Raw genomic sequence first — 27,789 nt, 5'->3', positions numbered from 1 at the left:
TTATAATAAATGTATGGAGCAGCCACATCAGGACTGAGAAAATGATATAGAAAATTAATTAGGGGGTACTCATGGCACAACTAAGATGCTTAGGGGGTACGCAAGACAAAAAAGGTTGGGAAACACTGGCCTAGGGCACCAAATTGACTAGAACCGGCCTTGTGTGTGTGTGTGTGTGTGTGTGTGTGTGTGTGTGTGTGTGTGTGTGTGTGTGTGTGTGTGTGTGTGTGTACGTGCAACTGTGTGTTCATGTTTGTGTGTCTGCAGGGGCAGTCCTAGGGGTGGGCCAACTAGGCAATTGAGCGGGGTGGCACCCGCATGTTGGCGGCACCATCACAAAACTGCCCCCGACGACATCTAAAAAATCGCCAACTAGCGCTATTAACATGTTATTTCTGTGCTATTACTACACTATTGCAATAATAACACAGTAATACCTTCTTTTCAGATGTTACGGGACGTTTTTTTCACCAATTTTCCCCCAAAAATTGCAGGGGAGGTTGGAGGTGGGGCACCGGAGGGGGCTTTGTCTGGGCCGCCAGTCATCTTAGGATCACCATTGCGTGTCTCTGTGTCTGTGTCTCTGTGTGTGTGCGCGCGCACCCACGTGTTTGTGTGTGTCTGTGTCTGCGATTGTGTTTGTAGGTGTGTCTGTATGAGGGTCTGTGCGTGTGCGTGTGTGAGTGTGTGTTTTTTGGGAGGATGTGGGAGTTGGGGTATATGGAGGGATATGGAGGGAATTTGGGGATACAGTGGGAGTTGGGGGAGGTTTGGGAGAAGGGAAGGGGGTTCAGGATTCCTCTGAGCCTTTGAAGCAACACGCGAACAACCTGATGAACATCGCGCGTTTATGAGGCTTCTGGACAGGCACAGCCGCATCAGCGTTGTTACTCTGATCTGTTGAAGAGAGAGAAAAATCAGTACCTCATTTACTAAAACTAACAACAAAAACAACAATTCAGGCACCAAAATGAAAAACAAACAGGAAAAATGTTCTCCTACTGGTGTCAGGAGAAATGGCGTCAGAGGGAGACACTTTCGTTTTGCTGTGTCTCTTTGGAATCTGGAATAGGAAAACAAACCATTTTAAAATTGACATATCTGTTACATTTCCCCATATTTATTTTAAAGCTTCCATTGACAGAATTAAGCAATCAATCAATAAACAAAGAACAATTTTCATTTACCTTGAAGCTGAACCACCTCTTGCGTGTCTTGCTGCCTGTGCTTCCTGTCTGAGGCTCAGGGGGGGGTGGGGCACCTGGGGCTGATGTGCCAGCCGTGGCCTCCGCATCGCACTGTTTCAGCAGCTCCTTGCTCAATGCTGACATCAGCAGGTCATCAAATGATGAGTCATTTACATCCACTGGTCTCTGCAGGATGCCCTGCGATCCAAAGTTTCTCAACAGGCGTGTGTTCAGGGTGCGGTAGAATGCCTGCAGTTTGGCGTTGTTCTCATACGCGCTGAACTCCAGAGCGCCTGATGCGTTGGTGAACTCGAGCAAGAGCCGTTCCAGCAGCTTCTGGGTGTCTGATTTAGCATCCGCACAGCCGGTCTGCTGGTCTTGCATCTTTGTCAACAGACGCAGTACCAGTGCTGTGACCAAACAGCCATTGTCATTGGTGTCTCCAGGATGCTTGCACGCAGCAGAGATGAACTGTTTGTCACGGGCAGTCACATACTTGTATATATCAGTGATGGTGGAATCTGAGTATGGCATGGAAGGAGCTGTAGAGCTGAAAGGAATGCTGAGTGCACTCGGAGGCCTCGTGTCTGTGTCATAAACTCCCTTTGGCAGGTCAAGGTCCCCGCCCTGTTTCCCTTCCAAGTCGGCATCAAGGAGCTCCAGCACTCTGTGAACCATCACACTTGTGAAGAGCCCTAGCACATCTTCAAGTTTGGCGGATGCAGACTGTGTCTTCTCACTGGTGGATGCTAAAGCTGTGACATCATCAACTGCACCATGGACAGGCAAATCAGCCGATTTGAACTCTGAGAGGAACCTTTTGAGGAGCCTTGACATCAAACCACCTTGGGAATCAGGGCTACGGAGTTTGCCAAGCACAGGCTCATCTTTGTCAGGTGTTGTTGACAGGATCCTTGCTTCATCCAGAGTTAATTCTTTCTTCTGATCAAGATGTTTTGCCATCTCTGAGTCGATCATGTCAATGACCTGGGAGGTCATGAGCTGAGAGAAGACATTTGCAACTTCGGTAGAAGAGCTTGATTTCGCAAACGTTGTAAAATTAGCTGTTTGCTGATGAGGAACGCTGGGCAGTGCTTGCATTAACCTGGCTACCAGACAGCTGCAGTCAGGCTTCTCTTGTCCAAGAAGGGATTTTTCTGCTGGTGTGCTTCCAATCCCGGATACACCGGACATAGCAACATCTCGACCAGCATTCCATTCCACCAGAGGGCGAAGGAAGGGCTTCAGCAAGACCTTGATGGCCTGCTCAGTGAAAGAGTACACTACCTGAGTGGCCTTCTGGGGAGCGGTCTTTCGGCTCTCAGACCCAGGGCTACTTTTTCCATCCAGAGTAGTGGGTGTTGGGCTCCTGTCCTGCCGAACAGCCTGAATTTGATCCACAAGGCCCTTTGCAATGTTGTCGATATTGTCACTTGAAAGGAGCCTTTCCAGAGTCTTTGCCATACAGGTCAGGTCATGGGCTTCACATCCATGTTCTGCCACCATAGGGCACTGAGCAGGTGCATCAGGTGTGCGAGATGTCTTCTGCCATGCCACAGATTTCTGCAGGCTTCCGAGAGCACTTTTCAGCTTGAGGAACATCTGACTCCCAGGTCTTTTTGGAGCGATTTCAGATGATGAGGCGAAGCTGGTGGCACTTGAGGGTCTGCTGAAAGACATTTCAGCATCCTTGGCCATGCACACATAGGTTGGCAAGACCATGGTGATGGAGCTGAAGCTGACCACTCTAAGAATAGCCTTACATATCTGCAGGAAGTGTTTCCTGGTCATCTGTGAACAAATAAAGATACACAATGTCTGTTTAAAAACGAAACTAAGGACTAATGTGATACAATAATGGTAGAACCAATGGTTAGTGTACTCACAGGGGTATGAAGCATGCTGGCGAACGCCGTCCACTCCCTAGAGTAAACAATAACAGACATTTATTTGGGGCGTTTCTACCGTTGTTAGGATAGTAGAGTGAAGAGTGGGACAGGATATGAATGAGAGAGAGATGATGGAGGACTGGGAAATGACCTCAGACCCAAAATCGAACATGGGTCCCTGACGTAACAGTCCACTCAGTGCCTTACCGTTTGAGCCATGGCTGAGGTCAGACAATTAGTTTTACGTAATTATTTTTATTATGTAAATTATTTTCAGAATTATTATTAACAGAATCTGCTAGAGCCACTGTATATACCAATAGATGTCTACAGTAGTGCATCTTTTCAGAATGTGCTGTACATGTGCTGTTGTATCAGAGAGAGTAGAGAGAGAGAGGTTCCATTGGCCCACTTACTCATCAGAGAGGTTCAGGATGTAGTCCTGTAGCTCAGAGAAAGACGGTTCCTCCTGAGATGGGCCTGGAGCAGGTCCTGGTTCTGAACCATCAGAGGGTCCTGATGAGCCAGGGTCAGGCCCAGGAGGACCTTCAGAGCCTATATAATAATACAATACATTCGACTATCAGTTTACTTTGAAAGGTTCGAGTAGCTTTAAATAGATAAATAAATAAATATATAATTAATGATGATGATGATGATGATAATGAAATGAATCCTCCCCTAGACTTGCCTGCCTTATCACTTGCCATGGAACACTATGTCCATTGAGCAGCGCCAATTGTATTTTGTTTTTCAATAATGCAATACTAATGCATAGTTTACAACGACTTTAAGACATCTCCACTAGGCCATGGCTGCCCCAATGTAATGTTTATGACAGTAAAAATTACAAAATTAAAAATTACACAAGACCTGGAATGGACTACCACCTTCCCACCCCTTCCAACCCTTCCGACCCATAATGCATTTATGGATTAATGGATTGGGTGTGTGTACATTTCTATTCCGATTATTTATTCAGTTTCAAGTTGAATTTAAAAAAATGTCTATGTAAAAATAGCTCCTGACAACCTAACACCTCACCTGTAGCAATACGATTTGCCGAAGCAACTACAACAACTTAGCCACAACCACCATGGCAACCAATATACCATTTTATAGCAACAACCATAGCAACCGATATAGCAACCAGGAAAACTTGGCAGCATAGCAACCAATATAGCAATCAGCAAAACCAATAAATATTCATTTAAATTTTAATGCTACATGTAACATATAACTATTGATGAAAAAAAATCACATTTGTGAATTGGCAGCATAGGCCTACATTTTGAAAATACACAAATTACACAGTGGAGCTTTAAAATGTACCACTTTGTTTAAAAAAAAAAAAAAAAAAAGTCAATCTAGACATTTTAAGAGTAGGCCTATATCATTTTTTTTTGTTTATTTCCAGAATTGATGGAGCCCATTCACAAATGTTCTCTTTTTTTAATATTAAGTACCACCATCAATTTCTAAGCATTCATTATGACTGGGAAATTTACATTTTCCATAGGGCCTGCGTGAAAAGGTGGATTTTCTCTGTGTCTGTTATTTTGAATTCCCAGTTTAAAAACGTGGTTGCAAAACGTATTGGTTATTACATATTAAATATTTATGAAAAGATTACATTTGTGAAAAGGCAGGATACATTTTGAAAATGAACCTCTAGTTTTCTCTGTTTATGTTTCATGTTTGTCTTTCACTACATTTCCCAGAATGCTTCACTGACTCAGAGTGCTGCACCACAGGTGCCAATAATGATGTATATTAACCACAAGCACTGTTTGTATGCACTCTGCCTGATGAAGGTCTAAGGACCGAAAGCTTGCAAGTCAAGTAAAGCTTCTTTGCACAAAAATAGACCTGAAGTGTGCGGATTGTCTTCTTCTTATACTGAAAATGAACCTCTAAAATTACATAGGCCTACTCTAACTTTAAATATGATATAGGCCTATATAGGCTGATATTCAATTCAACTGTACTGACCTTTCGTCATCTTCTGTTAAAAGTGTGAATCATTTATCTTAGTCTATAAGAGAAATAAAACTGCTTTATCAATAAACCAATGCAGACACACATGCAATGTGACTGCACTAGACTATGCAATAACCTGAAATACATTTACAGGCCACTACATTCCACTATTATGCAGCTAAATGATGTCATAAATGATGCCATGTAACAATTCCATAACAACCAGTTGTGAGGTTATTCCACTGACCTGCCCAAATAATCACCAACATTCTAAAGGTCAGAGATGGTCGCATTCGTCAGTGTTCTATCTTCTTATTAGATACCATCTGGCCTGGATGGTATAGCTTTGAATGCTCTGTAAACCATGTTTCAATTCCACACTACACACAGACTGTAAATAACAGTGACTTCACAGATAGCTTCACATTGGGGCAATGTGTCCAACACATCTGTAGACGTAGAGTTCATTTTAATTCCTACAATGAAAGCATATACCGTCATTCATATACGGTGCTCATATATTAACTGCATTTGAAAACAAATAAGTCACTGAAACAAAACATGCTTTATTATACAAATGTTTCTGCTAAACCTTTAAAACCCAAAGGCAAAACTAAATTACATTAATTCAAAATTAATTGACACTGTAATAAACAAAATAATTATTCTCTCTCTCTCTCTCTCTCCCTCCCTCCCTCCATCTCTCTCTCTCTCTCGCTCTCTCTCTCTCTCTCTCTCTCACACACACACACACACACACACACACACACACACACACACACACACACACACACACACACACACACACACACACACAGTCCCACCATTCCCATGGTGTTATTCACCTCCTCATCAGTTGATGTTAGGGGGGTTCCTCTATCGTCCCATGATGCACCAAAATGAGCCCAACATTTGTTTCTCTCGTTTTCCATGTCAGTATTCCCCTGCACATTTGCATTTGGTTTTGCATAATTTACGAGTTATTTTTTTCTCTACCAATTACATATTGATAATTTCATCCTGCTATTCTCACTATATTTTTATTATTATTATTTTGCATATCTAGCATTATATTGCATGCCTGCCTTCCTGTTTCCATGAGCAGACCTGGACTGGTCATCTGGCATACAGGGCTTTTTCCCAGTAAACTGACAGTCCCAGGGGCTGATGCTGTTCTTTTGTTGATTTCCCCCTTAGGGACTGCTCACAATTTAGAGATGGCAGCCCATTGTCCCACCTAAAAAAAAACAATGGACTGAACAAGTGTGGACCAAGTATGTAAGCAGTGGATGAGGGACCAGTTCAGGTCAAAAATGCCCAGGCCCTGTTGAGAATCCTGTTTGACACTAAGTACTCTCCACATGTGATGTTGGCACTGTAGCACAACTTTCTGCATGGTGTCTCCAGATTGTCACAGTCTGTGATATGTTCTCAGTATGAAGCTCATGTGTCATGTGTCATGTGTCATTGATGACCAGTGAAAAGCACAGGGGGCCAATGATGAATATGCCAATCTCGATGTTCTCTGAAGTGTGCAAAATGCAGTGCACATTAGGCCCAACGTCTGGAGTCTGTTTCTTTTTTTTCTTTTTTAAAAATGTATTGGTGTCTGTTTCTGACCATGATTTGAGCAGAAACACTCAGTAGCCTATATAATGAAGCTCATTTTGCAGGACTCTGCTTCTCCTCTACCTGTTTCCTAGTATCTCCTCCATGTTCGGCACACTGTGCTGGGAGACACAGTCAGTGTTGTCAGATGGAATTTGTTGACATATTGTACCAAAACCTCAACATTATCGTTTTTGGGGGCTTTTGGGAGGACATTATTGCACACGAACCAAATGTTTGTTTCAAGGGAACTAAATGGAGAGGACTGAATGAAAACATGTGTTTTTGATCGTACGGAGATTAGGGTACAAATATGATCATTATCGTACATTTGGCAACACTGGACACATTAGATCTCCTTGCCCAACATGTCTGCCTTGCCACAGTTCATATTGATGTGCCATTTAGTATGAGAAGCGCTACACTGAGCGACCTCAGTGTGTGATAGAAACCCACCTTACTGTATGAGACACTAACACTGATAGAAATCCACCTTGTGGGACACTAACAAACGTGACAAAAACATCGTCCAGAATGGACGAGAACAGACATCTCACTGATTCTTGAGAGAATCAGCAAAAACATGTCCCAGCAATTAAGTGCCAATTCTGTTGAAAATCAACTACATTTTCATGAAAAAAATGAATCCAGGTAAAGACCAAGGGGTCTGTTACACAAATGTACAGTTGTTTGAAATATTTAAGTGTAATTTTATTACTTTTCGTGGCTATAAACCTGCCCACACCCTGTAAAAACAGTTGTACCAAGGACAGACATCATCATTTCAATTCACTTAAAATACAAAAATCACTGTTGGAATTCAATAATATCACCATGATGTGGAGGACCATATTTAAGTGGTTCTACAGACATGCACATAGTGCGTGTAAAACAATATTTACTATTATTTTCTGATTGCTCAAAATGTGTCCAGCATATTCGTCACTACCGTCATATTTTTCTTAAAAGACAATAAAATTAGGCAGGCACAAGGTCATTGTCATTACTGAAGACCCCTTTTCAAACCTTTAGCTCTACTGTATACTTCACCATCACTGAAGCTCCTGTAAGTTTACAATTTTCTCCTCAATTCATTCATTTGTTTGGACACTGGTACTGTCCCAACCATAAACTGTCAACACCGTCGGAGGTTTTAATAGTATTATGTTACATTAATGTTCCCTTTTGAGCAGTGTCCTGTATTTTATTAACCTGATTTTCATAATCTGGCTGCGGTTCAGCAACTACACGCGAGGGCGTTCCATTCCCTGCCGCACGGAACGGCATACCAGAGGGCAAGAGTCAGGTTAGTATTTTATTGGCAATAGGATAATGTGCGTATATTGCACATTGCACAATGAGTCCACTTCCACTACTTAACTACTGTATTGTAAGATACATATTGTGTTGAATTGTACTGCATCTTGCATCACTGAATTGGAGAACCATGACTGTATTTGGGGTGTATAGAGCACCAACATCCACATATCTTGAACATGTTTAAGTGTAAATTGCCAACAAAACTGATAGAATCAAGAACAAATAATACAGATATTTGCTGTTTAGTGCAACTCTTTATTGAACTTTTTTTTCACAGCTTAGCCCATCATCATTTGACTAGGAACGTGCCAATATACTGGTTCAACACACACATTCAACTGCATTGACAAATTACATTGCCAACATCTTAGCTGATACTTGAGGAACTGTAGCAGTGCATGACAGACAAACTGAGCGATTATAAACCTCACTGAACATAACTATTGAAACGGCAGAATTCCAACTGAGTAAACTTTAATTTTGAAAACTGAAGATTTGTATTTTTTTGTTCTTAAAAAAAAAACAAAAAAAAACATATGGTCATTAACAGATGCAATGGCTTCTCATGGTTATTCCTCCTGCAAAAATGAAAGCAAGACATTGAATTTTTGAACAACAAAACTTTTCCCCCTAAATGATAAATTGCTGTATAAATGCAAGATGATGTTTGGTATGAAAGAAGAAAAAAGAAAAACATTTTAACATTGATATAATGGCTATAAGGAAGGCTGTACTCTGGTTTCCTGGTATATGTATCTCCCCTGTTGCCTGATAACCCTGCAGCAGCAGGACATAACACCGTCACCTGATGCTACACCACAGTCCTACTACCTACTACAAGAGCAGAGAGGCACACTGCTCTCCACAAGAGTAGAGGCGCACACACTGGGCCTCCCAACGTGCTGCTCAGGTTCCTGAAGAGTAGTGGAGGTAGGCCACTGATGGAATTGCTGAGGATTTGAAGACTGGCAGTGAGGGAACCTGGGGAAAAAAGAGACATGAGGAAAATCTTTGGCAGAGCCAACAGCAGGTTCTGGGCTCAGAACCGCAGCGCCAGCAGCATGCTCTGGGCTCAGAACCGCAGGTGCGCCTTGTGTTTCACCATGTACCGGTCCAGCGTCTCCCAGAAGCGGAGGAAGACGGGTCGGTCCAGGTGGCGCTTGTGATGGCTCAGCTCCAGCACGGTCACGTCCCACTTCTGCACGTTGGGGTCAGTCCGCGCCTCGTCATACTTCAGGTGGAAGGCTCGGATTTTGGCGAAAATGTCCACCGGGGAGCCGTCAGGGAGCAACCAGGGCCAGCCTTTGAACTGCCAGGCAGGCCCCTGCACGAAGACGGCCACCACGCGGTCCCAGTCTTGAGGCGCCAGCTTGAGCGGCTGGTCGATGATCCTGTAGGGCACGGTGACGCTCAAGGTGTTGCCACCGGGCTGGATCTGATCCTTCCTCCTCTGCAGAAGCACCTCGTTGTCGCGCTGGAGGCCTTGCTTTTTCTTCTCCTCGCTGGTCACAAACTTGAGGTCCTGCAGGAGCTCTTTGGCGTTCAGCATGGTGATGAGGGACGTGGTGGCCGCTGGAATGATGACAATGGGGGTTCTGGAGACCCTCTTTGGGTTGGCCGAGGGCCTGGCCTGGGACACGGGGCGTGGCACGGCTTTAGCGGCTGGGGCAGGAGTCGGGGCCTTTCTGGCTGAGGCCCCTTCAGTTACAGACTTCAGGGTCATGCCGTGGTAGGTGCCCATGGTGTCAATCTTGAAGCCCTCCGTCTCCTCTTTGCCCTTGAATCCCTCCTGCTCGTATCTGTTGTAGGATTGGATTTGCTGCTTGTTTCGGGCGGCCTGGTCTGCATGAGCGGTGCTGGGGGTTGGCTTGGTTTCCATGGGTCGACCCTCCTCTCTGGCCTTCACCGACTGCAGGATGGCGAAGATGCTCCTGGAGAAGTTCTTGCCGCTGCTCTGCAGGATGGTGGTACGCGTCCGCCAAACTCGCTCTCTGCTCACGATATCCTTGGTCACATCCACCTCAGCATCCACGAAGCTCCTCTGCTTGAGGGTGACGTCTTCGTCCAGATCTGTTTTGATAGTCGACCGTTTCTTGGCCATGATCTTGGCCTTGATGGCTGCGATCTTCTCCACAGACATGGCCTCTGAGAGTGACCTAATCTGGTCAGTCTGGACGATGCCCTCCTTGTGTCCTGCCAGACGCGCGGCCAGGCGTTCCTTATCGAGGCGCACACGCTCTTCATCCTCAACTCGAGGCTTTTTGGCTTCTGATGACGCCTCATCTGCTGCCCTTTTGACTTGTGTTGGTCTCTGCAATCCAATCTCTATGGGCGCACTCCTGTCAATGCTCCCTGAAGTAGAACTTTCTCCGTTGAGATAGGACAGCAAGTCCTTTCGGTCAGGTCTTGTGACCACAGGTATGTTCTCTGTGGCTGCCCTGCGAACGTAGGACGGGTGAGGAAGGTGCACGTTGTTGAGCAGGAAGAGAATCGAGTCCAAAGTGTAGTACTCTTTGGGCTGGCCCTCTTTTCCGGTTCCCCAAATAACATAGTTAGTCTTGACATTTTTTGGCCATGAAAACTCTCCGAAGATTACCTCGTCTCCTTTCGCGACGATTTCCTTTTTCTGATTGTTGTATAGACGAAGTACACTCAAAACGTCCGCCATGTTCACTTCACACCATGTGCCAGAGAGCCAGTAGAAGAACCCACTTGTGTGTTAACCACAAGACGCCTTGTAGACGAAAGCGCTTCTGTAGAACTGTCTGTCCGACAGTTCTACAAACGTAGCCTGTAAACTACAAGTACAAGTAGCCTGTCAACGAACTGTTAAATCTCCAAATTATGACAACCGAACAGCGATCCACGACTGCACAGTATCAAAACATTTTATTCTCGGTGCTTATTGGTTTAGACCAGTCACGTGACCTTACAGCTGATTTCCTTGGATGGAGTGTTTTCGCTTGATGTTCTGTCCGAGTATGAATCCGTACGTATTGATATTTGCAGAGGGGCTGTGATATCGTCTATTGGCAGTCAAACGCAAGACACCATGGCCCAAGCTGCACAATTCGTGAATGAAATTAGTGTTCCACTTCGGGTTGAACACGACAAAAAACGACGGCAATTCACAATCAGGCTAAACGGTAAATTCTATTGAGGCGGTGGTGGTATTTGATAGACTGTCCCAGATGCGACCTCCCTGTTTTTTCACCTTTTGTTTACTGAATCTATGCAGAATGACGTCTTAAACAATATATAGAAATGCACACTTGTGTTTTTCAGGCGTTGGTGCTGTCAAATTGAACTATTTATACTTCATTATTACTTTGTGCTTCCCGATAGAAATGATTGTAGGCAGACCAACACAGCTAGCCTGCTATTGCCAGTAAGCTAATTAATGCTTAGACCTAGCCATGCAGGGTAAGTCGCCTCCATCAACTGTATTTGTCATTGAGGGTTGAAAGTTGGCGGCCTTGGTTGCGCTTTCATAGTTGGCATTGTTCTACACTGTAATTGCAATACGTTGTTTATTCGTGTGCCCAAACTTGAACCGCAATTAAGTTGCTCGAATGAATTGCGTTGCGTGTTTATGTTATGCCAAAATGCTACATGGCTTAGCTGACTGCTAGCAGGACTCTGAGTGTCTACTTCCTGATTTTGGCATTGATGGCTACTTTGGAAAACAAGCCAGCCAGTAACTTTTCCAGTAGTGGAAGTGTTTCGAAGGAACAGTTTGGTAAAAGCACGTATACAGTACAACAGCAGTTATTGTCCCTCGATTTAGAAAATGATAACAATTATGTATTGGTCTGTGGAATGTTCTCAAATCTATGTTTGCTAGTTTTCCCTAGAACAATTGGGTATAAGTAATATTAGCCTATCAGGTAAAGCAGAGATCTGAACTTATAATTATACTATACACTGAACTGTTACCTTTGTGGAGACCTTGCACATCACTGAAATTAGTCTACTTCATATCAGGCATATTTGCATGGACTTAATTACTTCTCCTTGTTCATGCCCTATAATTACACACATTTAAAACTGGTTGCTTAATGGTACACACATTTATCTCACTGTACATTGATTTAATACGATAATGTATATGGCAGGTTCTCATGATCGGGCCGTTCTGCTGTATGCATATGTGGGGAAGAAGACTGTGGACCTGCAACACACTGAGGTTCCCGATGCCTTCAGAGGGAGAGGGATTGCCAAACATCTGGCAAAGGTGGAGTATAAAAAGAATTTATGTGGCAATCTCTTAATCATTCGAGGAACAATACAAAGGATTATGACATCTGGTTGCGCATTCAGTTAGTTTATTGCATTCCAATCTGGTGTTAAGGTGACTTCAGAGTTGAAATATATTCAGTGTCATAAAGGAATGCCACAGTCATCATATAGTGTATATCTATATAGTGTAGATATGCGGTGCGATGTAATTGAAACATCTATGCCGATTATGTAGGCGCTTAATCCAGATCAATCCCTCGCTGAATATACTCAGTACTCACCCGTCAGTTACACTCCATCTGTATCCAATCTGATTAGGATGGAGTGTGTGTGAGCACCAGCTTGTCTAAAAGTAAAAAAGCGTTTGCGTTTGTGAAACATATTTTTTGGATGTAGAGAGGTCTTGCTATTGGGAGATCATACACATTGTGATATTATGTGTTGTGTGATTATCATAAAGAGAAGGGACTTAATGTGCATATTGCATAATACGAAGAATGTTTCTCATTTGGACCATTCTAACCAGCTTGTCAGTTGGCGATTGTGTGAATGCAGGGGTGAGGACCTATAGTGGGCCGATAATATATGTCAGTTTTTATCCCAAGATCATGTTTTCAAGTAATTCAGCAAGATAGATTTACGTAGCTGCTGCAGCCTTGGGCTCGGGCTGTTTGGTCCTTCGGGGCCCTCCACTCACTCTGCCTTGATGAATGTTCATAATCTCTGCTTTGCATTGCAGGCAGCAATGGATTTTGTGGTGGAGGAAGACTTGAAGGCCCACCTCACCTGCTGGTACATCCAGAAGTATGTGAAAGAGAACCCCCACCCACATTACCTGGAGCGCATCATCCACTGAGATGGGGACCTAAACGGGGGGGAAGGAATACAATGTGGGGTGGGGCGGCTGGGTTGGGGGTGGAAGGGGATGGAGGAGTGTGAGTGAGTGTTACAAGCAGGGATGCTGAAGGGGGCGGACAAAGGGGTCAGTTGTCCCAGGCCAAATTGGGTCGGGGGACCCTTTCAGACTTTGTCCTGGGCCTCACCAAAGCTGTCAGTGGCCCTGGCTACCACACCCTTGTCCACCTTGACTTTCTGGGTGAGTGTGTGTGTCTATTGGTGGGTGGGGTGGGATCATGATGGGGACAAAATATGTGAGCCAGAGCGTGACTTTCCATCCCTACACACCATACCAGGATGGAGGCAGCAAAATGGTGGTTGTTGTCCGTTAAGAACCTTATTCCCCTTGCTGCATCAACGAGGATGACATACATAGGAACTACATGGTGTGGTGAGTGTCGACAGGGGAGCCAACAGAGTGGGAAAGGCTAGAATGATTCCAAGGGCCCGGCACTGACAGGAGGCCCTTGGAACCCAACTGATTTACAGTGTATATCAGTGTAAATCGGGCAGCGCCTCTGGGGTGAATAACACCCGAACAACACCTGCATCACTATCACCATCATCATGACTTTCACCAGCCTCTTCTACCACCCTCTGTCTCTCAGGATTATAACGAGGTAAAGGACCTCTCGTCAGACAAGTGAGGGGTCTGTTCTGTCTGTTATCGTGTCACATTACTAGATGACTGTTGATAAAGTGTTGTGAGTGACGGCTTCTTCTCTGGTCAGATCACTGTCAGGTCTAACATGGCTGATGGCCTTGAGTTACACAATTGTGGATTTCTCATGTTACAGACAGTAAAGTTTTTGGGGTCAAGGTCATTTGGGAGAATCACCAACAGGGACCCAGAAAGGTCTCAATTGCCTAAAATGTTTTATGTTCAGGCTGTGTGTTGTGATGCACATCTTCATCAGTGCAAGGAATATGAGCAACTGCATACAAGAAAGGCATCATCCTCTGATATGAAAAGGCTATTTTCTACCAGTTTCATCACATAATGACTTTTACAGCATATAAGTCATTTGATGATCTCGAATTTCTAGATGATCTCTCGTGACATTATCAGGGCCTTTTGTGGAGTCTGTGCCTGGACTCTTACTTTGACAATCCAGACTGTCTACTTCAGGACATTAATCTTCAGGACTGACTTTTGTATAATGTCAAAATGCTTTTCACTGCATGTAGTGTCCGGTGTAGTTCTGCTAGAATTTTGTGTACAAACACTGCGTGTGTGTGTGTGTGTGTGTGTGTGTGCGTGCGTGTGCGTGTGTGCGCGTGCACGTGCGTTCAGGGCTCTAAATTAACACCCACAAACTGGCCAAATGCTGGTGTATATAAAAGAAAATGTATTAGCCAGTTGGACTGGCAGTGAGGTTAATATTAAGCTTACTAGTAAAATTGGCTAGTGATGGACAAAAGTTAATTTATAGCCCTGCGCCAGTCTACCAGATGTATTTCTGATAAAGTGTGTATGAGGGTTTATCGCACAGTGAATGACAGGGTGCCAGTGCTTAACTTTGTTTCTCTTGAGAAGAACCTTTTATTTCATTGTTCCAAAGCAAGTGTGCCTCTTAACGTGTGTGTGTGTGTGTGTGTGTGTGTGTGTGTGCGTGCATCCTCTGTACAATTGGATGACTCTTCATGTGCATGTGCTGTCTATTGGGCGGATATGGCATTATGTTAAAGAGACTATGAATGCCGTGAAGTGTTTTTTTTTTCAGTTCACTGTTTTTCTTTTTCTTTCTTCTTGTTGTGGTTGGGAACTCTGGCAAAAGCAGCGCAGATGTCACTGACAGGCGCGTTTGGTGTCGTACGTAAATCACATAAGAGCAACACACACTTGCTGTTTGAATATTAGACTGACATGCACAACATGAAAGCCCAGCCGTGTGCATTTGTTAACAGCTGCCATCCTCTGCCAGCACTCTGGTGGTCTATGGACCTACAGAAGTCATGACGGGCAGTGAGGCATGGGAAGGGGAAACTGCTTGAGATTCTAAATGTTTAACCTTTATGTACTTTTTAAAAAATAAATATATATGTTGAAGTTTGGTTGTGATGAATGTTATTTTGGTGTTTTTTTTATTGAAGGGGTTTTGTGTCTGTGAAATCTTTTGTTTCACAATTACCCATACAATTACTCACCCCCACCCCTCCTGGATTTACATACCTGATTTGGTTTTATGTTGGATGGGCATAGCTAAACTCCCTCCATGGTATAGACCTGGATGGGTGACACCAAGGTCAAAACGCGAAGGCAAGGCAAAAGAAAATAAATCTAAAAGCTGCTCAGGGTGTAAATGTTAAGGGAAAAATAAAATTTGATAAACAATTGTGTGGTGACATACGTTTTAATTGGTGTTCGCCTTCCAAAATAAAAGTAGACTAAGCAGGCCTAATAAAGTGTTATCCTGAAGTGTTCGTGAAGATATCTTTTTTTTTAATCCTAAACCCTGAACAATTATTTCAGACTGCTCTGTAATATGTTGTATATTTTCATATTAGTGGGATTCATTTCATACAAAAGCATTTCAGGTGTCCGCTGATGGCCTTCGTTATGCAATCTGTTGACCTGGGTAGACCCGCACGTGTTGCGAAGATTTGGTTATTATATCAGTCTGCTGTTCTTTACAGTTGCCCAGCGTCGCTCGCGCGCTACAGACGGACCTCACTGCCGAAGCGTGGACAGACGCACATTATGGGTAAGTTCGTAGTATAGATATCTCATTTGAATAAGACCCCTGATTACGACACTGTCCCACAACGGATTTTCAAACGCTGCATGGAGGTAAATATAAATCAAGAACTCATTCATGCAACGTTCGCACATTTTTGGGAATGGTTTGTCCTACAGAGAGCGCCATAGTGTTGTCCTTGCATTCGATTGGACATTGACAAATATTATAAAACACGCATACTGTTGGGCTACTTATATTTCTGAGACTTGCTTGAAACAGATAGTCGACATCATTATCGGATGCCACGCACACTGTACAAGTTAGCGAAATGAGAGATATATAATATACATATTCAATAATATTCCAGAAAGCAATGCCCTATGGCACATGGCACAATGGGAAATGAATGCGCGGCACACTAACAATTTGGACATAAACTTTCCTCAATACTACATCTCCCATGATGCTGATCCATGCTCGTAACAGCACCAGCAGTGTGGTGATTTTGCAAGATGGCGTCGTTGGGAAGGAGGCGCGGTGTCCCAGTCAACAGGGAGAGGTCAGTTATGCTAAAACAGTAATCCAAATCAGCTCTGAAGAATTTTCTCTTCATGAGGATGCTATTGACATGATAAGAGACACTGAACGTTTTCAGGTTTTAAGTGGCCATACCGTCCATAATTAGGAAAACAGTTGTCAAATGTGAATTCATTGCCTGTGCTGAACTCATTTAGCTAATGTTATGATTAGCTTGCTTAGCCTCGATTTTGCCCAAAACTTGCTAACATCTACTATGTTACCAAATGCGATCATTTACGGAGATGTTTATGTGACCAGCAATGTCCCAAAGAGACTGTATAATTGTCCTTGCATTATTGGGGCTTTGGAAAGATCTCGCACGCAAGCTCGCTGGTTTCCCAAGCTATGTAGCATTTGGCAGTTAGCGAACAAACTGTCCACTTTCATTAGCCTGTTAGCTTGCTAACTTTCATGGCAGAATAGCAAGTTAGCATAGCGTTAAATGGGGGCTCATGTAAGACAAAATGTACCAAAGCATGTGGCATCCACACAGATGTGTTGTGATGGTGCTTGTCAAACCGATTGCTGCCAATCTTCTGGGTGCAACTGTCGGAGAAGAAATTTCACCAACCTTTCATAGCTTTAGAGCATTCGTTTAGGTAATTAGTCAAGTAAATGGGAGGACCACCTGATCTGAGCTAGTTTTGTCGCCAAAATTCATCTGCTCCACGGGCGAGTCCACAGAATCTAGCTCGGGCACTGTAGTTAAATGTTACGCATGGCAATTGTTTTTCTTTCTATTGCACATCACGCTTGGACTCTACAGGGTATGGTGAGGTGAAACTTGTGGAGGTCAAATATCCCATGTATAGTGTGCCGCTAAAGAACAAGTTTCTGCGAACATTATTTGATTCCTTATACAAATACATTGCTCGCGAAGAAAAACAACGGTTTGCTGAAAATCTGTGGGTGTTATTAAATTCCAGCCTGATCTCCAAAAATTCCGTGCTCCTGGACACGGATATTAAGGACACGAAATCCGTGTCAGGAGCACGGATTTTGCCAAAATTCCGTGCTCCTGGACACGGAATTGTTTTCCGTGATGGACACACGGAAGTGCTTTCTATATTTCAACAGCACTGTGTACTTAACTCTATCATTAGAAAATACATACCAAATGCTAATCCTAAGCAAAATAATGCTGTAGCAATTTAAGCTGACAAAAACATTCCCTAACCTTAACCTGTCATTAAAGACATATTTTTGAGAAATACCTTTTCCAGTTGGTTGATAGGCTATCAAATTCATATAATGAATGAACGAATACTACCTGTGCCCAGACCAAAACAATCCCTAACCCTAACCTGTCAGTAAGACATTTTTTTTTGAGAAAAAAATATTTGAAAATAGAAAAATCCTGAGAAAACACAAGACTGTGGAAACAGAGCTGTGGGAGTATAGAGAGAGCACTTCTGTGTGTCCATCACGGAAAACAATTCCTTGTCCAGGAGCACAGAATTTTGGCAAAATCCGTGCTCCTGGACACAGATTTCGTGTCTTTAACATCCGTGTCCAGGAGCACGGATTTTTTTTTCACAACATTATGATCATGTTGCAAATTCAGTATATGTACAATCATGTTGTTGACAAATATTTTTTCTTGACAATATTCTGAATACTGCCATTGTCCATTTTAAATTGTAGTCTAGGCTTTCAGGATCATGTTTATAATATCTTGTAATTGAATAGTCTAATTGCCATGTAGGCACCTGCTGCCACTTGATTGAGCTCCCATGTCTCCTCTATGGGGGCCATCAGAGTGCTCATGCTTGTCCTTGTAAAGCATGACTAGAAGATGTCTGGCAAGGTGCCTACATTTAATTTTGAAGCATGTTAATCATTTGAGTTATACAAGTATATCTTTCTTTATGTCCTGCGTTTGTAACATGTGGGACGTTAGTTAGATTACACTACTAAAACTTTCAACTCATCCCCCCCGACCCCCCTTGTGTTCCCACAGGGCAGTGATGGCTGCCACAGAGTGCTACATCGTGCATGAGATCTACAACGGGGAGAATGCGCAGGAGCAGTTTGAGTACGAGCTGGAGCAGGCGCTGGAGGCGCAGTACCGCTACATCGTCATCGAGCCCACGCGCATCGGCGACGAGACGGCCCGCTGGGTAGCGGTGGGCAACTGCCTGCACAAGACGGCGGTGCTGTCGGGCGCGGCGTGCCTGCTGACGCCGCTGTCGCTGCCCATGGAGTACTCGCGCTACGTGGCACTGCCTGCCGGCGCACTGAGCCTGGCCTGTGCCGCCCTCTACGGCATCTCCTGGCAGTTCGACCCCTGCTGCAAGTACCAGGTGGAGTACGACAGCCAGAAACTCTCCCGGCTGCCCCTGCACACGCTCACCTCCTCCTCGCCGGTGGTGCTGGTGCGGAGGGATGACGTGCACAGAAAGAGACTCCACAACACGATAGCACTCGCCGCGCTCGTCTACTGCGCCAAGAAGATCTACGAACTCTACGCCGTATGAGCGGAGCAAACACAGGGTGGGCGGGTGGGCTGGGGGAGGGGGATGATTTGGGGCGCACACGTTAGGGGCGCGTGGCGTGCGTGACAACAGCAGACACCACACACACACACACACACACACACACACACGAGCAAAACACCCTAACACCAAGAAACACAGCAACATAGATTACACACACAGAGACACATGCAACAGTCGTGGAAAAGATTTACCCAGAGATACACTTTTTACACGACACAAAACCACACGCAGGGAGAAGATGAAACACAAAATCACACCAGACTGGAAAAGAGAATCAAGAATGGCAAGAGCAAAACAAAAAAATAACTACTCTCCCTGAATGAGCTGAGAGATTGACCTAGACAGACAGATGGCAGACAGAAGAGAGGAGATGAAGACAGGTCAAGTCCCTTCCTTCCCTTGTTCATTTCCCGGGTGGCAGAGACCTGGGCCTTCAAGTGGCAGAATGACGGATGGACAGACCAAACGGGGGTTGATAGTTCAAATAGAAGAATGATTCTCTATCCCCTTTCGTCTCTGTACTTTCAGAAGTGACATCACCAGTGCACTTGCCCTCTCTCTCTCTCCCCCCCCCTGCCTCCAGTCCTCCACCTCTAATACCCCCTCCACCCCCCACCATCACATCTCTCAAATACACCCACATGCACACACACAAACACTATGCTGTTGCGCGAGCAGTGTCTCGCCAAAGCTGCCGTAGTGTGTGTGGGGTCCTGGTTGAACAGACGGACTGACATTTTGAAGTATTACTGATCTCTGACTCTTTGACTTCTCTGTGTAGTTGTACTGTAACCTGACTCAGTGCTTTTCATTAAACCGTAGGAGATTTAAAAACCTCACGTCGCCCACCCTCCTGCTTTTTGGTTTGTATTTTATTCCCTGTATATCACATGTCCACCTCCCCCTCTCTGCTTTTTGTTTCTTTGTCCTTTGTTTAGTAAGCACTGACTTGTTTTTGTTTTTTCCCATTTTTCACATAGACCTCTGGGAATAATAAAAAGGAAATCACTCATTCCCGATTTTCACATATGAGCACATATTATTGTACGCCGTTTTGAATTTAGACTCATGGGTTGAAGACAAAAATCAATCCCATGAATGGTAAAGAAACTGCGGTCTAAAAGAAATCCCCAAGTGCAACCTTAACAGCCAAAACGTCCTTGTCACAGAGAGAGAGAGGGAGAGGCTAGTCAAAAGGACACGGTGCGCTATTAACCCACATTAAGTAACACTGCAGTTGAGCCTGAGCCTCCTCTCTTGCCCAGCCTGAATGATTTGCCTTAGCTTTGTCCGTGCATATGTATACTTGCACAGCGCATACACAAGTACATTTGTTCACTGTCTGATAACATGCATTAAGCTTAGTGTTCAGAGCTATCTTTGTGAGTGCATACATGTGTTGAGGTATGGGTCTATGGGATTTTGTTTGTTCAAAAACATGCTTTTCATGAAAGTCTGTCTTGTCGTACCAGCTTGCTATCAAGCAGATTAAGTTTTAGTTTATTGCCAGGCGTGAAAGCCCTGTGACATCACCCTTCCTATGAATCTATAGACTTAAAAAAATAGACCTTTCCTAATACTCTATGCGTCATTGACGCAGAACGTCACAAGGACAAAGGTTCAACACCCAATAATTTCTCATCTTAGTTCCATGAAACATGATTTATGTTGGTCAAATGAAAAGTCACTGAGGGTTAAGATTACTTGTGATAGTGTTGATACCCCCCCTGGATGAAATCATTAAAAACTCATCAGTTATTAAGACAAAACCTCCTTATATGGTTTAAGTCAAAATGTGAAGATTAAAAATGCAGGAATGGAAAAGCAGATGGAACAGTCCTGAGTTAAATTAAGTTTGTAAATCTTGAGATTTTTTTTGATGAGGCTGCTTTGCATGCATCTGCAGTGTGGCCATTTTGCAGAGGCTGCACGTTAAAAAAATCATGGATGATGGTTCTTTCCTCCTGCAGATGATGGGTACAAAGAATTCACACCTATTGGTGAAAGTGACGATGTTGGGAGTGAGCTGTGTTGAGCTGAAGGTGGAAATAGCTTTTGGAAGTCCAGGGTAAATGGACCTGTTAGTCATCTGATTTTTTATTTTATTTTTAAAAACCTAATAAAACTGTTGACAGTTCACTCTCTCTGTGCAGTGGCTTTTATTGACCAAAACAGTTTAGAACAAGTGTCCCACAGGAGAAAAGAGTAAGTGTGTGCATGGTGAAGAACCATGGCATAGTGTCAAGACATGAGCTGATATTGAGGCCTAACTAAACTGCTAAGTAAGCACAGTGGGAAATAAGTGTTTGTATGACACATAACAGTTACAAGTCATGAGGGACATCCAAATGATGGGCATGGTTTGCTGTTAGAGTTTGCATTTCAAATGTAATCAAATAATTACATTCAAAACTGAGGGAAATGTCATTTCACAGATGCACCTATGTAAACATGGACCAATATGGTTAATAAAACCTTGTTCACTTCTACAGGGTGCATATATTTCATAAAGCAAACAAAACTTTCTCACAGTTGTTCTTGAAAACATACATTTATCTCATACAACAAAACCGTATCTGTCAGTGCAACATAAAATGAAATCTCCCTTACGGAAATAATCACATTAGAACAAGATGGATGCGATCCAGCATCTACAGCAGGGGTGTCAAACTCATTTTGGTCCGGGGGCCGCATACAACCCATGTGGACCTCAAGCGGGCCGCATTAGTAACATCATCGCAAAAAAAACCCCTTAAGCAGAGGATTAGTTTTCAGTACTATTGCGTTATCTTTTCAGCATGTCTTAAAAGTCTGTTGAATATGTAGAAAGCTATGCAATACTATGCAAAATTTCATTGATTTAATTCATTCATTGCCAACTGTCAATGAATAAAATAGGGGAAAGCTCATTTTAGCGGGGGTCTGGGGGTCTTCCCCCAGACAATTTTGTATTTCTTAGATGTAATTTCCTGCATATTAACGCATTTTAACATCCCGTTTCCCGTTTCAGCTCAATACGGACCAAAACAAGTACAATTAATATATGACGTCTATATATGAGCTTTATCAAATGCCTTTCACAGTACAAATTCACCATTTACAATAGTGTGATGTGCACTTTACTACATATAAAGGGTGCATCCCAATATGTGACCTTGTCTCCTCCACTTGTGCTTGTCTCCTCGTCCCGCCTCCTGGCCCCTCCTCCGTGGAGAAAACGATAAAGTTTCCCAGCTGTCAGCCTCGCCACAACAACTTTTGAGGGACTGTTTTTCATTCACCATCCCAATTGCAAATGAGAAAAAGACTTTACAATTGAGCTTTTGCAAGGTATTGAAATATAATGCTGTTGTCAGTGATGTCATCATGACGAGAAGCAAGTGGAGGAGGCAAGGTCGCATATTAAAACGCACTCGCAGTATAAGAGAGAGAGTGGACCATTGGGTTAATGTCATGCAGGTCTCGATTTTGCCCCCAGTGGCGTAATTGCGCATTTCGGTTGTTTCTTTGAAAAAGAAAAAAAAAAAAAAAAATTTTTTTACACCCGGGCCGGATTGAACCCTCTGGCGGGCCGGATGCGGCCCGCGGGCCGTATGTTTGACACCCCTGATCTACAGTAAATGATGACCTTAATAAACCACCTTGTCTGTTTTTCCCAGGGTGGTATCAGCATTGTATATTATTCAGTTATAAACATGCCATAGTTCAATAGCCAAACCCCAGGACTACAAATATTAGCACAGATGGAATACTGACAGCATTCTGTTGCACTACCCTCATGGTTGACACGGACTTTACACAGGTGCTTGCAATGCACACTCGCTCACAAAGCCAACAGGAAGGGAAAAACAGGATGTCCATTCCCTTCCGTCCGTCGCAAGCTATTCCGTCTTCTCACTTTGGTCTCTGGCCAGGATCTCTTGTCTCTCTTTTCATGTCATTCTTTGTCCCTTGCCTCACCTCACTCCTCTTTTAGTCTCTGCTCTTTGCGGGCTCTGGAGGCCATGAGTTTGAAGAAGAGGGCGGGCCACAGGGTGCGAAGGTACACGGCCACGGTGGGCAGTGCGCCTGCCAATAGAACCTCTTTCTGTCTTTGATTGACAGCCCTTAACACACTGTGGGCTACGTCTACTGGGTCGCGGCCAGCTGCTGTTGTTTTGTCCATAACTGAGGAAAGAGGCAGAGGTAATGAAACACACAGAATTGAGCAAAAATGAAAATATGCAGTGACCATGATCGTAAGCGCAAATGTTTGTTTTCACTTTTCCTGAGATTACATTTGGGGTTTGTCTACCAACAATGCTTTGATAATCCAAATCCCGTAATCTCTGATGTTGTACAACTGGACTCAGAGATTCAGTGATTCCTAAAAAGCACCATCACTGGTCGCTGCGACAATACTGTTTGGACTAGCCCTGAAAGCAGCAGCGTCTCTCTTTAAAAGACTAAACAATCAATATGCCGTTCCATTTCAAGCTCTTGTTATTATTACACGTCTATTTATCTATTACAATGCAAGTCGTACTGTTGGCAGTGTCATGCTTCTAATGGAGGAAAAGTGAGAAACTGGCCTCTGTTGTCTCGCTCACCTCCGTATTTAGACCCATCCCCGGTGACGGCATTGAGGGACAGGTTGGTTTTGATGTAACCAGGGCTGATCACGGTCACCTGAATTCCATGACTGTCCACCTCTGCCCTCAGACAGTCAAAGTACGCCTGTGTGGCATGTTTTGATGCTGCGTCTACATACATAAGGGACAGAAAGTAAACATAACACACTGATGTGATGATACATTCACTTAACATCAATACCACTCAGCTATGGCACATGTGACGAACCACTCTTATTCTTCTCATCACCAACCACAGCTGTGTGTGTGCGTGTGTGTGTGAGATCTGACTTAAGCTAAATATATGTAAGCGTCTGCTGTAAGGTTATGTACAATGATGTGTGTAATATTTGTGTTTTTCTGTTTTAATGTATGTATGCTACTGGACACTTTGATTTCCCTCTAGGATATAAATGATAATCTACTCTACTCTCTACTCCACACCAAAGGGTCAATACTCACAGGCTGATCTGTAAGGAATGGCAATCCTGCCCTGCACGCTGCTTATGACCACAATGTGTCCACTGCGCCTCTGCACCATCGAGGGAAGAATGGCTGAATGGAGACAAAATGGAAGACAAAGGTAAAAACACAACTGAGGCTACAGATAATTTGCTGTCCTCCTGTTTTTCCTGTGGCCTTCAGCCATGTAATGCAAGGCTTGATGCCACCGATGATCAAAGATTTCATTCAATATCTTCCAAAAAACATAATTCAAAGAGCGCCTCTCATTTTCAATCGGGATTGATTGGAGGACGCCCCGAAAAAGCCGCTCTGTGCTGGTTGACAGTGTGGAAACTTTATTGTTGTTCATTTCTCCCCAGAGGGTGGGCCAGCACAGTGAGGCAAGAGGCCAGAAGCACCAGGACAGGACGGGAGGACGAAGCTTGGCTTGCATCCCATGACATTCATATTTCCTCCTTCCCTCTCAAGGTTAGCCCTCTGCTAAGAACATGTAAGCTGACCTTTCAATTAGCCTGATTCATCACACTCAAATGAAGGTATGACTAAGCTAAATTTTGTGTTTTCAAATTAGAAAAAAAGTTTTTTGTTAGTATATTATGGTAGCCTGGGCGAATGCGACTAACAGTCTGGCAAAAGCCAAGAGGAATGCGTCTCCGTGGAGGGTGGGAGATGGTCTGATCTTACACTGGCATTTAAATACATTGGAGTTCTGAATTAAAATTACCCATATTGTGCTCTATCAGCATGACTTTTACGATATAGCGTCGCAAAAGCAAACGAATAACAAAACAAAAGTGTTACTATGAATGCCTTAACCAATCAGCAACGGACTTTGCGGGTGAGTTCTGCGTCACCACTCTCAACCGTTTGCTGGTTGGCTAAACACTGAAAGAACCGAGCTCGAGGCTTTTGCCAGACGATGTGCGGAGCCAAAATCTTTGGGTGGAGTATATAGGATGGCGTCGCCAGGCTAATATTGTGGTATAATATTAGCCTGGTAGTAGAAATCAAATGCTTCAACATATACAACTGTCACAACAGAAAAAAAGCCAAAACACAACAGAAATTCACAAGACAGGCCAAAACGGATGTGTTTTCAAAAATATCCACAAAGGTTAAAACAGCATTAGTAAAGCCTTTTGTACGCGCACCTTGCGTCAGAGCGACAGGCCCAAAGTAATTGGTCTCCATGACGTCCCGCTGGACAGAGACATGGGTGTCCAGGATGTTGCCGCGGTAACTGATGCCGGCGTTGTTGATGAGCACGTCCACGTGGCCATAGCACCTCAGGATCTCCTCGCCCGCCGCCGCTACCGTGTCCACACTGGAGAGGTCAAAGGTGACAGTGCGTGGGGTGTGCGTCTGTGGAGAGAGAAAAACAGTTAAGACCCTTTTTTTCTTCCCAACAAAACTGTGGTTAAGGACATGGGCTTTAGATCAGAGGGTTGCAGGTTTGAATCCCATCCTCCCACTCCATCATGGCTGAGGTGCCCTTGAGCAAAGCATCTAACCCCTCACTCCAGGGACTCACCAATACCCTGTAATTGGAAATAATTATAAGTCGCTTTGGATAAAAGTGTCAGCCAAGTGTAATGTAATGCAATGATGTCCAGTCACAACCACCTTCCCGTTTCCTGCCTCCACTAACTTTGCTATGGCTAGCTTTACTCTGCACACGTCTAGCTTTTTTTAAAGTCCATTTTAGTAAGTCACTAAGACATTAATGACATACAAGTGCCAGTTAAGTGCACTACAATACATTAGAATGACATTTTTATGAATGCATGCATGACTGAGACACATGCCTGTATTTTGCCATTTGTCTTCTCTCCAAGTTCCTGAACAAGCTCCTGCAGACGAGCTTCATTCCTTCCACACAGAATGAGGCGCGCCCCAGCAGCATGGAAAACACGGGCGCACTCTGAAAATTTTTTTTTTACAATGTCATATACATGCTGACGCCTACTGATCCATGAGCGGATGAAAATGTCTTTTAATGCATTGATGTGCTGCTCACCCTTTCCCAGCCCTGAGCTTGCTCCAGTGATGACGACCACGCTGTTCTGCACTCTGTTTTTGCGGCGCATCTTCTGCATGACATAGTACATGACCAGCAGCCCGACTCCACCCAGGACCAGGGGCCCCATGCCTCCCAGCGCACGCTCCATCTACCTGCTCAGGCGAATAGAATGGGACCACACATACAGTCTAAACTAAGAGAATTTCAACACACACTGACATCAAACCCTATCATAAATATTGATAAAATAGAGTCTTGCCATAATTAAATGCAATTTAGACATTACCAGGCCCAGGGGTGTAAAGACTCTGGTTCAGAAAGTAAAAACAATACCACATTTACTTTGCACCAGCCAATTCAATTAACCAGCTGATCCTATTTACATCACCCTTTTATCAAGGCTTATGAGCTAGTTAGTGACATAACTTGTGTTGAGAACAGAGGCAAAAGGAAAACCTACGCTGGACCTTTCACTGGTGGTAGCCTACAGTGTTCCCATCACCCCTCACCAGACAGACTCGATGAAAAGAGGGTAGGTGTGTGGCTTACATCTTGTTCATTCAAATAGGGAGCCTGAACAATTTATTCCCAAGTAATCAAAAACACTGCCAGTCAGATGTTTGACAGTTAGGGAATGTACACAAGATGAGCCTGTCCTCCAATGTTAATACCCGATCTAAGACGACCCCTTGGATGAATCTGATGTCAAGGGTGTAATGTATGACAAACCTGGATTTACCGTAGGTTATGTATAGCTAGGTGCAAAACCTTATCACAAATGTGCCTACAAGTTAATATCCTTGTCCAGGGATACACATCAACAAATGGGCCGCCTGCTTTTACGAACGTTAATACCACAGTAAATCCTGCCCTTGCGAACATCGCGTTCGTTACTTTGGGCGTTTCAATTTTTAATACAGCTACTCCACTTGCATTTATAAAACTTACAAAAAAGATTACCAAACGTGTGCTTCACAAGTTGTCAAGATTTTAGGGGTTATTTTGCATCTGTCTTGTTCCCCGGAAGTCTGACAAGCACGCGCGCACACCCGGAAACTACAGGCGCGATTATATCTGCACTGTCCAATCCTGAATGAGCTGGGCGGAGCAATGGTACTCTCTTGGGTAGACACTGGACGGGGTCCTCCTCTAGTGTTCTAGAAACAAATTCAACAAGGATTTTTGCTGTAGTGTGCAGAACCATCAAAATGGCATGCAGCCACATCTGACTTTGTTAAGGCACAGATAAAAGACACGTGAACATTAGCAGGATTACCCTGTCTTCTCGACCACTCATATCATATATTTTTTAAAGAGGTTTCTCATGTTTGTTCATTTCTGTGTGCCTGTGGTGTGTTGTTCACTCTGGTTATCAGAACTTATCTTATGTGCAATGTTCTGTTAATAATGAGTGAAAAAAACAATGGACCTCAGGCTTTGTTTTTTGAATGTCTATTTATAAGCACAAGTAAAAACAACTTTACAAACTCAGATTTTTAAAACAGCATGGATGTATGTTTTAGAGGCATTGTATATTAAATTAAAATAAAACAAACAAAAAAACACCTTCAATGGTTATCAATAAATAGTCCAAACAACATTTACAGTATGGTACAAGTCTGAAGTGAATACTGGAATCAGTGTCTTTTTTTATACACATATGATACATCCACACACAAACACACACACGCGCGCCATCGGATGACCATCGGCATTATGATAAGCTGCATATCTGTGAGTCTTCCAATTTGCACTTAGAAGTTAAAAAACGGACCCGTCTGACTTGATTACATTACAATGCTGCCAGATTCAATCA

The 27,789-nt window shown here is 43.8% G+C and overlaps 5 protein-coding genes across 7 annotated transcripts; 2 read left to right on the top strand and 3 right to left on the bottom strand.

The window, feature by feature from the left end:
* Nucleotides 1–212: 212 nt before the first annotated feature.
* LOC134461545 (uncharacterized) lies at nt 213–2,332 on the bottom strand. The gene is made up of 3 exons (XM_063214438.1): nt 1,188–2,332; nt 1,003–1,063; nt 213–897 (listed from the first exon to the last, which is right to left on the bottom strand). Exons 1-3 carry the CDS (start codon nt 2,286–2,288, stop codon nt 791–793), a joined length of 1,269 nt encoding a protein of 422 aa, XP_063070508.1. The 5' UTR covers nt 2,289–2,332; the 3' UTR covers nt 213–790.
* A 5,887-nt stretch (nt 2,333–8,219) lies between these two features.
* Nucleotides 8,220–10,874, bottom strand: LOC134461538 (parafibromin-like). The gene has a single exon (XM_063214434.1). The coding sequence runs from the start codon at nt 10,650–10,652 to the stop codon at nt 9,057–9,059; it is 1,596 nt and encodes a 531-aa protein (XP_063070504.1). The 5' UTR covers nt 10,653–10,874; the 3' UTR covers nt 8,220–9,056.
* A 71-nt stretch (nt 10,875–10,945) lies between these two features.
* On the top strand, nt 10,946–15,519 carry natd1 (protein NATD1). The gene is made up of 3 exons (XM_063214426.1): nt 10,946–11,130; nt 12,100–12,218; nt 12,963–15,519. Exons 1-3 carry the CDS (start codon nt 11,037–11,039, stop codon nt 13,077–13,079), a joined length of 330 nt encoding a protein of 109 aa, XP_063070496.1. The 5' UTR covers nt 10,946–11,036; the 3' UTR covers nt 13,080–15,519.
* A 315-nt stretch (nt 15,520–15,834) lies between these two features.
* On the top strand, nt 15,835–18,872 carry tmem11 (transmembrane protein 11). 2 transcript variants are annotated; one of them, XM_063184620.1, is made up of 2 exons: nt 15,835–15,911; nt 18,341–18,872. In XM_063184620.1, exon 2 carries the CDS (start codon nt 18,348–18,350, stop codon nt 18,855–18,857), a length of 510 nt encoding a protein of 169 aa, XP_063040690.1. In that variant the 5' UTR covers nt 15,835–15,911; nt 18,341–18,347; the 3' UTR covers nt 18,858–18,872. The 2 variants fall into 2 exon arrangements, with proteins under 2 accessions (XP_063040690.1, XP_063040682.1); XM_063184612.1 differs by lacking the exon at nt 15,835–15,911 and adding an exon at nt 16,253–16,360.
* Nucleotides 18,873–21,022: 2,150 nt separating this feature from the next.
* dhrs7b (dehydrogenase/reductase (SDR family) member 7B) lies at nt 21,023–27,047 on the bottom strand. 2 transcript variants are annotated; one of them, XM_063184600.1, is made up of 7 exons: nt 26,922–27,047; nt 25,971–26,128; nt 25,759–25,874; nt 25,105–25,315; nt 23,951–24,043; nt 23,468–23,620; nt 21,023–23,045 (listed from the first exon to the last, which is right to left on the bottom strand). In XM_063184600.1, exons 2-7 carry the CDS (start codon nt 26,119–26,121, stop codon nt 22,840–22,842), a joined length of 930 nt encoding a protein of 309 aa, XP_063040670.1. In that variant the 5' UTR covers nt 26,122–26,128; nt 26,922–27,047; the 3' UTR covers nt 21,023–22,839. The 2 variants fall into 2 exon arrangements, with proteins under 2 accessions (XP_063040670.1, XP_063040663.1); XM_063184593.1 differs by having other exon boundaries at nt 25,971–26,125; nt 26,934–27,047.
* Between the last annotated feature and the right edge of the window lie 742 nt (nt 27,048–27,789).

The sequence above is a fragment of the Engraulis encrasicolus genome, chromosome 2 (genome assembly GCF_034702125.1).
Source record: "Engraulis encrasicolus isolate BLACKSEA-1 chromosome 2, IST_EnEncr_1.0, whole genome shotgun sequence".
In the NCBI taxonomy this organism is placed as follows: Eukaryota; Metazoa; Chordata; class Actinopteri; order Clupeiformes; family Engraulidae; genus Engraulis; species Engraulis encrasicolus.
This window is presented reverse-complemented; position numbering and strand designations above follow the sequence as displayed.

Excerpts from the sequence above, each read along its gene's own strand:
- natd1 (XM_063214426.1), top strand. The coding sequence starts at position 11,037 with ATGGCCCAAGCTGCACAATTCGTGAATGAAATTAGTGTTCCACTTCGG. Across the intron at positions 11,131-12,099 it reads ATTCACAATCAGGCTAAACG|GTTCTCATGATCGGGCCGTT; the intron begins GTAAATTCTATT and ends TGTATATGGCAG. Across the intron at positions 12,219-12,962 it reads TTGCCAAACATCTGGCAAAG|GCAGCAATGGATTTTGTGGT; the intron begins GTGGAGTATAAA and ends TTTGCATTGCAG.
- LOC134461538 (XM_063214434.1), bottom strand. The coding sequence starts at position 10,652 with ATGGCGGACGTTTTGAGTGTACTTCGTCTATACAACAATCAGAAAAAG.
- tmem11 (XM_063184612.1), top strand. The coding sequence starts at position 16,314 with ATGGCGTCGTTGGGAAGGAGGCGCGGTGTCCCAGTCAACAGGGAGAG. Across the intron at positions 16,361-18,340 it reads GTCCCAGTCAACAGGGAGAG|GGCAGTGATGGCTGCCACAG; the intron begins GTCAGTTATGCT and ends GTGTTCCCACAG.
- LOC134461545 (XM_063214438.1), bottom strand. The coding sequence starts at position 2,288 with ATGCAAGCACTGCCCAGCGTTCCTCATCAGCAAACAGCTAATTTTACA. Across the intron at positions 1,064-1,187 it reads AGAGGTGGTTCAGCTTCAAG|ATTCCAAAGAGACACAGCAA; the intron begins GTAAATGAAAAT and ends TTCCTATTCCAG. Across the intron at positions 898-1,002 it reads CGCCATTTCTCCTGACACCA|ATCAGAGTAACAACGCTGAT; the intron begins GTAGGAGAACAT and ends TCTCTTCAACAG.
- dhrs7b (XM_063184600.1), bottom strand. The coding sequence starts at position 26,121 with ATGGAGCGTGCGCTGGGAGGCATGGGGCCCCTGGTCCTGGGTGGAGTC. Across the intron at positions 25,875-25,970 it reads AAGCTCAGGGCTGGGAAAGG|AGTGCGCCCGTGTTTTCCAT; the intron begins GTGAGCAGCACA and ends AAAAATTTTCAG. Across the intron at positions 23,621-23,950 it reads CATTCCTTACAGATCAGCCT|ACGCAGCATCAAAACATGCC; the intron begins GTGAGTATTGAC and ends TTATGTATGTAG.